General features: G+C 42.2%; 1 protein-coding gene across 8 annotated transcripts in view; it reads right to left on the bottom strand.

The window, feature by feature from the left end:
* The window catches only part of FRMD3 (FERM domain containing 3), a 256992-nt gene that overhangs the window by 79425 nt on the left and 163484 nt on the right, over positions 1-14083 (bottom strand). For all 8 annotated transcript variants that reach the window (XM_043514613.1, XM_038403444.2, XM_043514612.1 and 5 more), the window contains 2 exons: positions 8151-8248; positions 3041-3164 (listed from right to left, as the gene is read on the bottom strand). In XM_043514613.1, coding sequence (XP_043370548.1) covers positions 3041-3164; positions 8151-8248 — 222 coding nt within the window. The remainder of the gene's footprint in view (positions 1-3040; positions 3165-8150; positions 8249-14083) is intronic.

Genomic DNA, 14083 nt, shown 5'->3' with positions numbered 1-14083 from the left:
AGGTTGTGTTCAAGTGTATAAAAAACACTTGATACACTTTAGCTGTTTATCACACAGGCAATATTTAAAGCTTTCACTATATAAAATCTGAAAACTTTCAGTTTCAAAGTTGTTCGGGTTTTTGTTTTTTCCATTCCCCACCCCTTTATGGTAAAATTTATATTTCTGCATAGAAAGAGACCATCTATCTATCCAGCTAAATACAGTCATTATTTAATATAAGAAATACAATACAAAAACAAGTAGAGCTAGTTGAAGTCTTAATTCCTGAATCCTTAAATAACAAATCAATCATTCTCCCTCCTCTGCATAAACAAAGAGTTACAGTGAAAATTACAGAAATAGCATGTAGATCACATTCTGTTCAGGACACACTGTAGCTGTGTTGGTCCCAGAAGATTAGAGAAACTAGGTGGGTGAGGTAAAATCTTTCATTGGACCAACTTCTGTTGGTGAGAGAGACACTTTTTGAGCCACATAGAGTTCTTCTTCAGCTTGAAAATGTCTCTGTCACCAACAGAAGTTGGTCCAATAAAATATATTACCTCACCCATCTGGAGTCTGGTTATTCTTAGGCAGTCCTGAAGGGGGTATACTTGCACAAAGCAGTGATTGTTCTCCATAGAAACAGTAAAGGAGTACTTGTGGCACCTTAGAGACTAACAAATTTATTAGAGCATAAGCTTTCGTGAGCTACAGCTCACTTCATCGGATGCATTTGGTGGAAAAAACAGAGGAGAGATTTATATACACACACACAGAGAACATGAAACAATGGGTTTATCATACACACTGTAAGGAGAGTGATCACTTAAGATAAGTCATCACCAACAGCGGGGGGGGGGGGGGGGGGGGGGAGGGGGGAAGGGAGGAAAACCTTTCATGGTTTTCATGAAAGGTTTTCCTCCCTTCCCTCCCCCTCCCCCCCCCCCCCGCTGTTGGTGATGACTTATCTTAAGTGATCACTCTCCTTACAGTGTGTATGATAAACCCATTGTTTCATGTTCTCTCTGTGTGTGTATATAAATCTCTCCTCTGTTTTTTCCACCAAATGCATCCGATGAAGTGAGCTGTAGCTCACGAAAGCTTATGCTCTAATAAATTTGTTAGTCTCTAAGGTGCCACAAGTACTCCTTTTCTTTTTGCAAATACAGACTAACACGGCTGCTACTCTGAAACCTGTCATAGAAACAGTGTGCTTCATCTCAGGATCATGGTTAGCTTCTATTAGACTAAGGTATTTTAATTTTTGTCTACTCAGGTCCCATATTTAAAGATCAGAGAAAAAGAGGGAAAGGGTCCTGAATCTAACCCCCTCAGCTTTCCAAAAAGCTTTATAAAGAAATCACCATCCTGGCTATTGCTCTGCTTTTGCATGTTCGTGCATGCACACATTCATAAATGCAAAACACACACACACGAAATCATACCATTACAGCAAGTGAATAGTTCCAGCTAAAGATACAAACAAGATGACAATATGTGCAATTTAACACACAATGCAAGTGATCAAGTATCATAAATCTCACTGTAAAAAGCTCTGCATGGCTACCAAGTTTTCATTTAAAAATCAGATTCAGGTGAAAGACAACTAGGATGACCAGATGTCCCAATTTTATAGGGACAGTCCCGATTTTTGGGTCTTTTTTTATATAGGCTCATATTACCCCCTACCCGCTGTCCCGATTTTTCACATTTGCTGTCTGGTCACCCTAGACACAACTCTGTACATCAACAGCAGCAGCCCTCATAGTGTAAGCCATGCCCACTTACCAGAGCCATACATTTCATGCTCACCACATACCATGGAAACAGTTGGCAGCACACACGCAGCAGTCAGTTGTGATTTATAGTGAGTTTTGCATTCCTGTTAATATTTTTAAGCTGACACTGCATTGTCAAATAATGCATCTTTGACAGTATGGATGTATAGAATGCGTGTGGGAGAGAACCTGTAGCTTTATGTATATTTAGGGCCCTTCATTTTCGGTTTTTTACTGAAAACCTCAAAAATTCCCATGTTTTGAAAAACCCAGTATTTGGATTTTTCTAATTTCTACCCAGATTTTGTACCTGCTTGAACTTCCCGGACCCGGTGCCGTGGCCACTCTTAGATTTCCTGCTGGCCTCCTCAGCATGCCTGTGCCAGGGAGGGTAAATGCTTGTTAGTGGCTGCTGCCGCAGCTACCCAATGAAGGAGCAAAAGAGGCAGGGACACTGCAGAGACCACCAAACACTGTAGTGACAGGCTGCAGGGAGAGAAAGGCTGTACCCTGTAAGTCCTGGCCCTCTTCTGGCCCCAGCCTTACCCCTGTCCAGCACCTCCTTCTACGCCACCCACTGCCAGTGTATCAGGCACCCCCTTGCTCCCACTGGGTGCCCCTATGAGTTCCAGGAGCATCCTCCCCACCACATGCGCTGCCACAATGAGTACTGGACATGCCCCTCCTCCCCATCCCCTTGATAGCCACTGCGAGCAGCTGGGTCCAGAGATCTGTCACTGCCTGGCGAGGAACCCCAGGGCATAGAATCCCCTCTTGCTCCCAGGATGGGAACAGTGAAGAGGGTGGAGCTGAGGAGCACCTAGACACACTGGAAAAACTGCTGCAAGCCTGTACCTTCAGGCTTTTAGAATTCACACACTGAAGACTCTTATATCAAGTGTAACTCTACAAGTCACCAACAGTGAACTGACTTAGTTTTAAACGCAGTTTTATTTTTGTAGTGGGAATTAGATACACACACACACACACACACACACACACACACACACACACACACACATTTTTACCGTTCTCTATTTGTTGTTTTTGTTCTGATCTCCCATCCCCAATATTAAACCTGATATTCACCTAGAAAACTGCTAAATTAATTCTCTGTACTTATTTTCACCCATTTTTTAATTTTTGAAATAACTATCAACACATTCCTCAGAATTTAAAAAGAAATAACCAGAAACCAAAAGGCTTATGCATTCTGTATAGAAACGGACACACAATAATTTACAACTGCCTCTTTCACAAGCAGCACTTTAAATTACCTGAATTCATTTTGATGTATTTCAGCAATTTTCCTTTCCAGCTTCTGTGATTGTTTGGGAAAAATCTTGAAGTCGCTAATGTAATTGTCTGGGTGTTCATCAAGATCATGATCACCGAGCTCAGCTGGACAGGTTAAAAAACAAAACAAAGCAGCAGAATGAGTTAAATTAAAGAGCAAGTTAATGATGGAAAACAGAGATAGTGAATGAATGTGTCCTCCTGTAGATTAACCTCCATGTGTCATTCAGAAAGTTGCCAATTTTAGTAAGAGTTCAATAAACTGTATTTCCAAAGGAAAGCACACTTGTTGCTTTCATAATTAAATTAAGACTACAAAATATCTGGAGAGATTCATTCTAGTCTTTGAGGAATGTGCATTACCACTTTGGGAGCACAAACTCCTCCCCATCCAATAAACGAATTTCAAAGTACAGTTTGCAGGTGATTGATTATAAAGATAATTGAAAACCATTATTTTATGATAACATGCTCTGAAAAATATATATAGTTAAACCAAACATCTGCCCTTCATCACTCGGTTGACAAGCAATTTAATAAAACAGACCAAAACACTCTGAACTAGATTCTCCTCTCACCTGTTCCAGTGTAACAACACTGAAGTAAATAAGTTTAATCCTACCCTAGTATACAAGCACAAAAGCTGTGCTCACTAACATTAGTCAATTTGCACCAGTTTATGCCAACAGTGAATTTGGTCAACTGACTTCAATGAAAGCTGTTGGGTGTTCAGCGCTTTAGAAAATCAGGCCACTTATTTAAGTGCCTAAATATGGATTTAGAAGCCTAGTATTAGGCACATATTTTTAGCCTTGTTGGCCTTTGCTATCAAGCTCTGGGCCTCAGTCTGGCTTTGGATATGCTGTACATGAGGGACAATGCTCCCTAATGCAGCAAAAGCTGCATGTACGAATCTGGAAGCAGAATATACAGCCTTTTTTTCCAAACCTTTATACACTCCTGCTGATCATGCCAATAAGGTTGCCAACCCTTCCAGTTTGACCGGGAGTCTCCCGGTATCGAGCTCTATCTCCTAGAGGCGACCAAAGCCAAACCGGGAGATTTTAAGATGCTAAAAGTCCGGCGGTACAGTGGGGCTAAGACGGGCTCCCTTCCCTGGCTCTGCACCGCTCCCAGAAGTGGCAACATGTCCGGCAGCAGCTCCTAGGAGGAGGCACGGTCGGGGGTCTCTATGCGCTGTCCCCGCCCCTAGCGCTGACTCTGCAGCTCCCATTGGCCAGGAACAGGGAACCGTGGCCAATGGGAACTGTGTGTAGGGGGGTGCTTGCAGGCAGAGGTAGCGCAAAGAGCCACCTGGGAGCCTAGGAGCCGCTGCTGGACATTTCGCCACTTCCAGGAGCCACCGGAGGCAAGTACCGTTTAGTTGGAGCCTGCCCCCGGAACCTCCTCCCACACCCCAACTCCCTGCCCCCTCCTGCATCCAAACTCCCTCCCACAGCTCGCACCCTCTGCGGCACCCCAACCCCCTGCCCCAGGCTCAGCCCGAAGCCCCCTCCCACACTGCAAACCCCTCGGCCGCACTGCCCTGACCAGAGCCCACACCCCATCCCCCTGTCCCAGCCCAGTGAAAGTGAGTGAGGTGGGGGAGAGCGAGCGACAGAGAAAGGGGGGCTGGAGTGAGCAGGTGCGGGGCCTTGGAGAAGAGGCAGGGCAGGGGCATGGCCTTGGGGAAAGGGTGGACCAAGGGTGTTTGGGTTTGTGCAATTATACAGTTGGCAACCCTATATGCACTTAGAAATTATTGTGAAGGACATTATTAAAAACACTAAGATAAATAATAAACAAAATTGTAAATAAATTGAGGTATTTACTAGGAACAACATAAGAGAAAGAAATGTCACTTCTAAAAATATTACAAAGATTTTAAAGCTTATTTCAAAAGAGAAATCAACTGAGCTCTTTTTCCTCAGACACCACTCATTCATGTGGACAAAAAATTGGCATTTACATCACAGTACTACCCCTCTTTCTATACAGGCCTATCCCCTTCCAGGGGTTTGGTCACTTCTTGGAATATGCAACAGGCATTAGGGCAAATGTAATTATCAGAGTCCCCCAATCTGATGATAGAATTTGGTGATGTACTTCCAACACGTCATTGCTGCCAAATTACTACAGCACAATGTACGCCTACACATTAGGTATCTGTGCACACAAATTTCCAGATAGACATCTAACTAGCAATCTGTGTGTGCAATCATAGAATTGCCTGCACCAGTATAAGGATCCAGTTACATATCCAAGTTTTGCATGTGCACCTCCAGTTTTTCCTCAAAATTTGGCCCTAAAAGTCAGGCCAGTACAGAACAGCCAGGGAGAACCTATTCCCACATTTTTAAGTTGGTGTCAGGAATCTCCAGCATCTCCAATATTTCTAGAATGTCATTGTCATACTCTTTTCAGAGTAGCAGCCATGTTAGTCTGTATTCGCAAAAAGAAAAGGAGTACTTGTGGCACCTTAGAGACTAACAAATTTGTTAGAGCATAAGCTTTCGTGAGCTACAGCTCACTTCATCGGATGCATTTGGTGGAAAAAACAGAGGAGAGATTTATATACACACACACAGAGAACATGAAACAATGGGTTTATCATACACACTGTAAGGAGAGTGATCACTTAAGATAAGCCATCACCAACAGCAGGGGGGGGAAGGAGGAAAACCTTTCATGGTGACAAGCAAGGTAGGCTAATTCCAGCAGTTAACAAGAATATCAGAGGAACAGTGGGGGGTGGGGTGGGAGGGAGAAATACCATGGGGAAATAGTTTTACTTGGTGTAATGACTCATCCATTCCCAGTCTCTAGACTGTGTGACTTTGTCCTGACCCATAACTATTTCACATTTGGTGACAATGTATACCTTCAAATCAGCGGCACTGCGATGGGTACCCGCATGGCCCCACAGTATGCCAACATTTTTATGGCTGACTTAGAACAACGCTTCCTCAGCTCTCGTCCCCTAATGCCCCTACTCTACTTGCGCTACATTGATGACATCTTCATCATCTGGACCATGGAAAAGAAGCTCTTGAGGAATTCCACCATGATTTCAACAATTTCCATCCCACCATCAACCTCAGCCTGGACCAGTCCACACAAGAGATCCACTTCCTGGACACTACGGTGCTAATAAGCGATGGTCACATAAACACCACCCTATATCGGAACCTACTGACGCTATTCCTACCTACATGCCTCTAGCTTTCATCCAGATCATACCACTCGATCCATTGTCTACAGCCAAGCGCTACGATATAACCGCATTTGCTGCAACCCCTCAGACAGAGACAAACACCTACAAGATCTCTATCATGCATTCCTACAACTACAATACCCACCTGCTGAAGTGAAGAAACAGATTGACAGAGCCAGAAGAGTACCCAGAAGTCACCTACTACAGGACAGGCCCAACAAAGAAAACAACAGAACGCCACTAGCCATCACCTTCAGCCCCCAACTAAAACCTCTCCAACGCATCATCAAGGATCTACAACCTATCCTGAAGGACGAGCCATCGCTCTCTCAGATCTTGGGAGACAGACCAGTCCTTGCTTACAGACAGCCCCCCAATCTGAAGCAAATACTCACCAGCAACCACACACCACACAACAGAACCACTAACCCAGGAACCTATCCTTGCAACAAAGCCCGGTGCCAACTCTGTCCACATATCTATTCAGGGGATACCATCATAGGGCCTAATCACATCAGCCACACTATCAGAGGCTCGTTCACCTGCGCATCTACCAATGTGATATATGCCATCATGTGCCAGCAATGCCCCTCTGCCATGTACATTGGTCAAACTGGACAGTCTCTACTTAAAGAATAAATGGACACAAATCAGACGTCAAGAATTATAACATTCAAAAACCAGTTGGAGAACACTTCAATCTCTCTGGTCACTCGATCACAGACCTAAGAGTGGCTATCCTTCAACAAAAAAGCTTCAAAAACAGACTCCAACGAGAGACTGCTGAATTGGAATTAATTTGCAAACTGGATACAATTAACTTAGGTTTGAATAGAGACTGGGAATGGATGAGTCATTACACCAAGTAAAACTATTTCCCCATGGTATTTCTCCCTCCCACCCCACCCCCCACTGTTCCTCTGATATTCTTGTTAACTGCTAGAATTAGCCTATCTTGCTTGTCACCATGAAAGGTTTTCCTCCTTCCCCCCCCTGCTGTTGGTGATGGCTTATCTTAAGTGATCACTCTCCTTACAGTGTGTATGATAAACCCATTGTTTCATGTTCTCTGTGTGTGTGTATATAAATCTCTCCTCTGTTTTTTCCACCAAATGCATCCGATGAAGTGAGCTGTAGCTCACGAAAGCTTATGCTCTAATAAATTTGTTAGTCTCTAAGGTGCCACAAGTACTCCTTTTCTTATTGTCATACTCTGTTATCCTCATGCCCAGTCCTCAGTTAACACAGACACAAACAGGCTATATCTTCGAGTGCTCATTAGATTTTCTAAAACTGACTTAGTACAGCCTTTGATTGGCCACCAAACAGTAAAGGAAATGAGGATGAGAAATGAGAAAAAGAAATGAGAAATCACCTAGAGACTGAGACCCCATAACCATGGTAATCTACTTGTCTCCCTCTGCCCTGGGGTCCAACTATCATTCAGATCTCCTTTGTTTCAAGGTGGAAAAATGCAATCTGAACCACTGCCTCTGAATCAATTAACTTTTATCTTTTGTTTAGTTCATACGGAATTGAATATGTTTATATTCAGAAATATAAAGTAACAGAACCTTGATTTCTTTTATAGCTAGAGCTGAGTACCATACACAAAATACTGTATATTCTCATATAAAAACATAACAGGATTAGTTTTTTTACAATGTCCTAATTTGTTGCTGGTTTCTTACACTTCTGAACCCCCTCCATTTTTGAAGCACATGTTCAAGTTTAGAGAGAGGATGGCATAAGGATAAAGGGCTCACTATTTCTTTTCACCTTATTCTGAAATACACTTCTAAACCCTTTGCTGTTTATATTGAATACCACTCTCAAGGTGCTGAAATAATTCACAATGTGCTGTGGGTTGTACTTACCTTGGATAATACAGGCACCGAGGTAGGCAGCATCAGAAAAAGAGCACAGCAAACGACCATGGAAAATGTCCCTTTTTATTTGTAGATACAAAAGATATCTGCAATATAGTTTAAAAAAAGCACTTTAGAGTAAGAGTGAGGCCCTGTAAGAGAACTTTTCATGTTGTATTTACTTTACCACCAAGACCATCATTGTGGTCTATTATTCTGGGTCTTTCACTTGCTGCATGAAAGGTAGTGAAGGGGAATGAGAAGGAAGGTATGACCTGCAAAAAAACTAGACTACTGACAAGAAAAGAACTGTTGATTTCCCTCTGGAAAAATATAAATTGGGAAAACAAGAGTGACAGTACTTTACTGAGAGAATGATGAAGACCACAACATAAGGTGAACCTATTGTAAATTTAATGTCCAAAATCTGTGTTAACTCAGAGAAAGGGTGTCTGGGGGTGTGTCATGCCCTTTCAGAATGTTCATCTGAGCAAACTCAAACTTCTGAAAACCAGGAAACGAAATGTAAAAATTGCCCATGCAACCTTAACTTTTCCCTTTTTCAGCAATGCTCCAATATGCCCAGTTTATAAAAAATACCTTTATTCTGGCAACCCCACAGTTACTGAAATATACATGCTCTTCACCTCCTTTTACAAGCCATTCAATTTCTCCCACAGGATTCTAACTAACACTATTTAAAGGACAAAGCAGGGGGAGGGAGATTGCCCATGCCGTGTTCACCAGAACATCTGGTAGGTCACCACCTCTTAAGTCACCAGTTAGACTCTGCAAAGTGGGCAAAACATGATGCCAATGCAGGCCACCCCAAATCAGACTGTAGTCAGCAACCCCTATGTAGTCAGTTTACTCCTTGCTCTCCTGCAAACTACTGCAACCTCCTGATCCAAGAATCACCCAGTATCCACACACTGGCAACCCCGGCAGCACACACATTTATTTTCCATCAGCGGTCAAGCTACTGTGTGCTGTCAATTCAAAATATCCACACTGTGCATCTTGGGAAACACCACATTAATCTGCCCCGAGATCAGGAAGTAGCCACTTGGGTCCATGCCCAAGACTAGTAAAATACAGATTTTCTCAAACCACCAATCTAAGGTTTGTCTACCACCCATCCTCATGTCCCATCTCCTCCACAGCCAGAACTCCTCTCCCTGTTCCTGTCCCCACCCCCACCCCATCCTCACCACCTGACACAATATCAGTCTCCAGCTCCTCTCCCAATATAAGAAAAATTTTTGTTAGACCACCTGCTGATTATTCTGCTGTGTTCACAGTAAACCTCCCCATAAAATAAATATATTATGACAGACACCACTTGTAGCAAGCAACATGAATTATTAGATCTTCATTGCACAGGATTACAAAAGTTCCAACTTGAATCATCAGTGATGGGGTATTCACAAGGGGAAACGGCATTGGCACATTCCCTCAAACTACCCAGGTAACAAAAAAGCAGCTGCCTAAAACCCTTTTTTTGTTTAAGTTGGTGCGAGCACAATTACAATCCTTCCACGCTACACATCTACCCAAGTGAACATGTTCTTAAATACTGATCTCAGTTTTGATCCCCCAGGGATTTAGTGAGTTCCAAGCACTACCTTGGATAATGCTTGACAGATTGAGACCATTTTGACCTATATCACATCAATAGTTTCATCTCTAGCTCTGCACAAAAAATCCCCACCTAGAAACTTTTTGAAAAATGGCTTTTTTTTTTCCAGGGCTTACATCTCCACAACCCATACCTCAAACGACTCAAAGTTTGGCTTACTAACCTTATCCTCCAACCTCCTGAGGCACACCAAATTTCAAAGGAATCTAACAAAGCATCTATATTTTAGAGGACTTGAAAAAGTTGACTGTGATGGGTTAGACTACCCTTCTGGGATGCCACCTGATGTACTGGGATTTCACTGAGCCTGCCTGCTCCATTAGCCTGGGCTCCCTCTCCCTGTTTTGCTAAATTATGCTCTCCGGCCTCTGGCAGCATGCACGCACGCACGCACACACACAGGAACGCAACAGCCGTAGAATCACACATAGTCTGCAAACAGTTCTCTCCGAGAAGACTCAGCTAGGAAATCACCCAGCACTCAAGTACAGCTCCTCTCTGGAAAGTACACCCAAAATAATATTGTCTTGCGCTGTAGAGAAATCTGTACAACGTAAGCTCATAAATTTGCCCCGTACCTCAATGTGGAGGAAGATACACACAAGTTCTTGCCCCCCAGTTAGTAATTGCACAAACTGGGTTTAGTAATAAACAAAAAAGTTTATTAAATTATAAAAGGCAGATTTTAAGTGATTATAAGGGATAGCAAACAGAACAAAGCAGATTATACCAACCAAATAAAACAAAACATGCATACTAAGCTTAAGATTTTAAAGAGACTGGCTTCAAGAAGTAATTTCTCACACTAAATGTTGTTTTGGGCAGGATGCAGAGTTTCTGTAGCTTAGAGTTCCAGTTATTTCTCTTTACAGACTAGACTCCTCTGTCTCAGTCTGGATTCAGCCCTTACCTTTCTCACTGCTCAGTTCCTTTGTCTCTTCAGGTACTTTCAGCAGTCTTTCTTCTTGGCCAGGAAGGCAATGCAGAAGAGTCCTGATTGCCTAACTTCCCAGCCTTAAAAGATTCCCACCTTCTGTAAATCTCATTTGTTTCCCAGACTTGACTTCCCCCTCCTTTTAGTGGTAAATTACTAGAAGTCCAAGATGGTGTTTAGTACCAGGTGACAGGACCACCTGACCTAGTAGTGTCACAGCTACATCCCAGGATGCCTCTCAGGAAGGAGAGAGATTAGTATCTTTAAAGTCTTATTGTTTCTTCCTAATGGCCCATCAAAGCCAATGGCCTGTTTGGTGGGTGTCTCCCAAATACACCCCCAGTTATAATTGTTATATAGTCAATATTCCTAACTTTAGATACAGAAATGATACATGCATACAAATTGGATAATCTCATTCAGTAAATCATAACCTTTCCAATGATACCTTACAAGACCCATCTTACATAAAATATATCTTAGGCCATATTCATATTATAACCATATTTCTATGAAGAACATGAGGTGTAATGTGACATTCACCTTTAAAACAGAAGTTGTGATACAACCTTAATAGCATCACTAAACTATACACTGGTTAGAATACTCACTTGTTATCTGAAATGCCATAGTAAATAGTTAGTTTGTGTGGACCAACCCATTCATTTAAATGCTGGCTGCACTATGGAATCTCTCTCTCATAATACTACAGATAGTAGAAACAAGATCTGTGATGAACACACTGGCTCCTGCTGAAATTCCCTCCTTTAGCTCTACAGAATCTGAGACAAACTTCCAAAAAAAGCTGAGAGGCCTTGGGGCAGAAGCGGGCAGTGGGGCACAGGACACCTGGTTGTGAGAGTCCCACCCCACCAGAGCTGCTCACATTAGAACAGAACTGATGAAAAGGAAACAGTCACCTTCTGTTGGCTACACCACAGAGCAGCACTGAAGACCAGAAGCAAGAAGAGAGGCATTTCTTTAGGGATATTTCTCCAAGGGACAGCTGCCCAGGAACTCAAGTAAAGTACCACCAACAGCAACAGATCATCTTGGAGCTCAGGTGAGCCCGCTGGCTCCTTGCAGCTCCACCATACAGCTTCTTAACCCCTTGTGGGAAAACAAGCCATTTGAGCACAGTTATCAAGTAAAGTAATCAGCCAGGAAGGATTTTTGGAAGGTCTGTGTACTACTGGAATCCTTCAAGACTTGCTCGGTCCACTCTCACCTTCACCTGCATGGGCAGCTTATGGAAATGGACCTCCTGGGCCACTAAGGCAGCATTGTCAACAAACATCCTAGCTGGGGTCTTGGTTTACATGTCTAGGTTATCTGGCTATGTATTTACCCCATACATCCTGTGCCAAGCAATCTTGCCTGTAAATCTGTAATGAACTCCAGAATGGAGCATGACTCAAAAGCGTTAAGTCTTCCACCAGTGTGCCTCCTCCTTCCCCCAGAACAGACTATTGCTAAATATTAAATCAACAGAACATTATATCCCTCTTCAAGCAAGTCAAAGGTCATTTTTCAGGAAGTTCCTTTGGTGTCTTACAGTGTTGGATGTTTCTGTAGAAATCTTGTCCCTGAGAGGCTTAATTTACTCTTATACTGCTCTCTACTATTTATTTTTTTCTGTCTCACTGATGTAATCTTTGTCCAGTCACAGTTCACTAATCCATTTTAAACTTGACATTATTGGAGCACAGGTGGTTCCCACGAGGGAAAAATGTGCTCCACCTTAGTGAATTGAAGGCCTTCATGATACGAAAAATCCTTAATCTGCACTGACAACGTGCTAAAAGAGGTTGCGGTAGCACTGCATCGGGGCAAACCAGCAGTTTCAAAGCTTGTTTTAATCATCGTCTCCAGTATTTAAATCAGTCTGCACAGCCCTGGGAAAAACCAAAACTCTGGGAACAAACTTGGGAAAGCATGTTCACTGTCCAGTGAGTAACAAAACAAATCCTATGAAAAGGCAGCTCATGGGTTCATCACAGCACTTCCTATCCAATTCTGAGGCAAACAGGTCTGCTCTAACACTGCAGGTTGATGGTTTCTGAGTCTGAAGGTGGAGTAAAGCGAGAGATAATACTGGAACCAGCAAATGGTGAGCAGAACTGAGGAGAAGCAACATTAATCATTTAGTCCTGGCCTGCATTAGACATACTTCTGATTGAAAACAAAAGGCACACACACTTTCAGAATACAGCACAGGAACAGAGATCATTAAAACAACCATCTTCTCTTGTAGTATCAACTGCAGTTGACACACTGACAGCAGTTGACCCCATTAAATTACATTACTGCACACGATGGTCAATAATATGTGCTATATACAAAAATCATCCAAAACTTCAAATTCCTTAGCCAACCATTTACACCTAATAGCATCCTGTAGCATTTCTCAGGCAAACAACAAAGGAATGGTAAAAGTGTTATGTTTAAGAAAGTTAATATACACTGGATTATTTGGTATTGACTTAGAATTGTATTAATGGAACCAAATGTTATTAAAATAGCAACGTTTTTGCTAATTACATCACTTTTAATGCAAATGGTAAGAGGGAAAAGGTTTTCACTGTAAAGGAAAGAAAAACACAGTATTTTCTGCCTTTACTGATCCATTATGGGGTGCAAAACACTGACTGTCTAGGCTCGTCCATGTTAGGCACCCTCATCCAGAAAACAACCCCAAACACATACATGTACATTTATTAGCACCCAAAAATAGACTACAAATGAGTGAGAACTATTTTGCCACATCAGTGACAACATTCTGCACCTAGTGGATAAGCTATTACTGTGCCACTTTAGGTCAGCAGCAGCATTTCTAGGGCAGCTGGAAAGTTAACCTAATTTTTCATATGCATTCCTGTAGATCTACATAGAAGTGCAAACAAACAGTCTGGGCAATTTTAATCTCATGAACAGCACTGTCTTTATTTTACTTGTTTGCCTACAACAAATTAAAACAAAAACAAGCCTGTACTCTCTACTCTCCCAAAATAAAATCCAGACAGTTTTAAAATCATGTCATTCATTTAGGTCTTAAGTGTGGAAGACTGTGATCAGTAACTCCAATGAACTCTGTATTCAAAGATTTCCTGTTAGAAAATTATAGCTGTATAGCCAGCATTAATCAACAACTCTGGTCTCTAGTCCTATTTAAGATTCGGGGGGGGGGGAGGGGGAGAGAATCTTCAGGGCATCCGTGATAGCAAATGTCTGATTTTCTGTTAACATTACCAAAAACAAGTAATGAATGAACTATACAATAAAATAGAACCCTTATTTTATGAATTAATTGGGTATTGAGGAGTTCATAAAATTGAACATTTCAAAATTACAATAGGTATGGTGCATAAA

This window comes from Dermochelys coriacea, chromosome 5 (assembly GCF_009764565.3).
Source record: "Dermochelys coriacea isolate rDerCor1 chromosome 5, rDerCor1.pri.v4, whole genome shotgun sequence".
NCBI lineage: Eukaryota > Metazoa > Chordata > Testudines > Dermochelyidae > Dermochelys > Dermochelys coriacea.
Note: the sequence above shows the minus strand (reverse complement) of the source record. Positions and strands in the feature narration are given on the sequence as shown.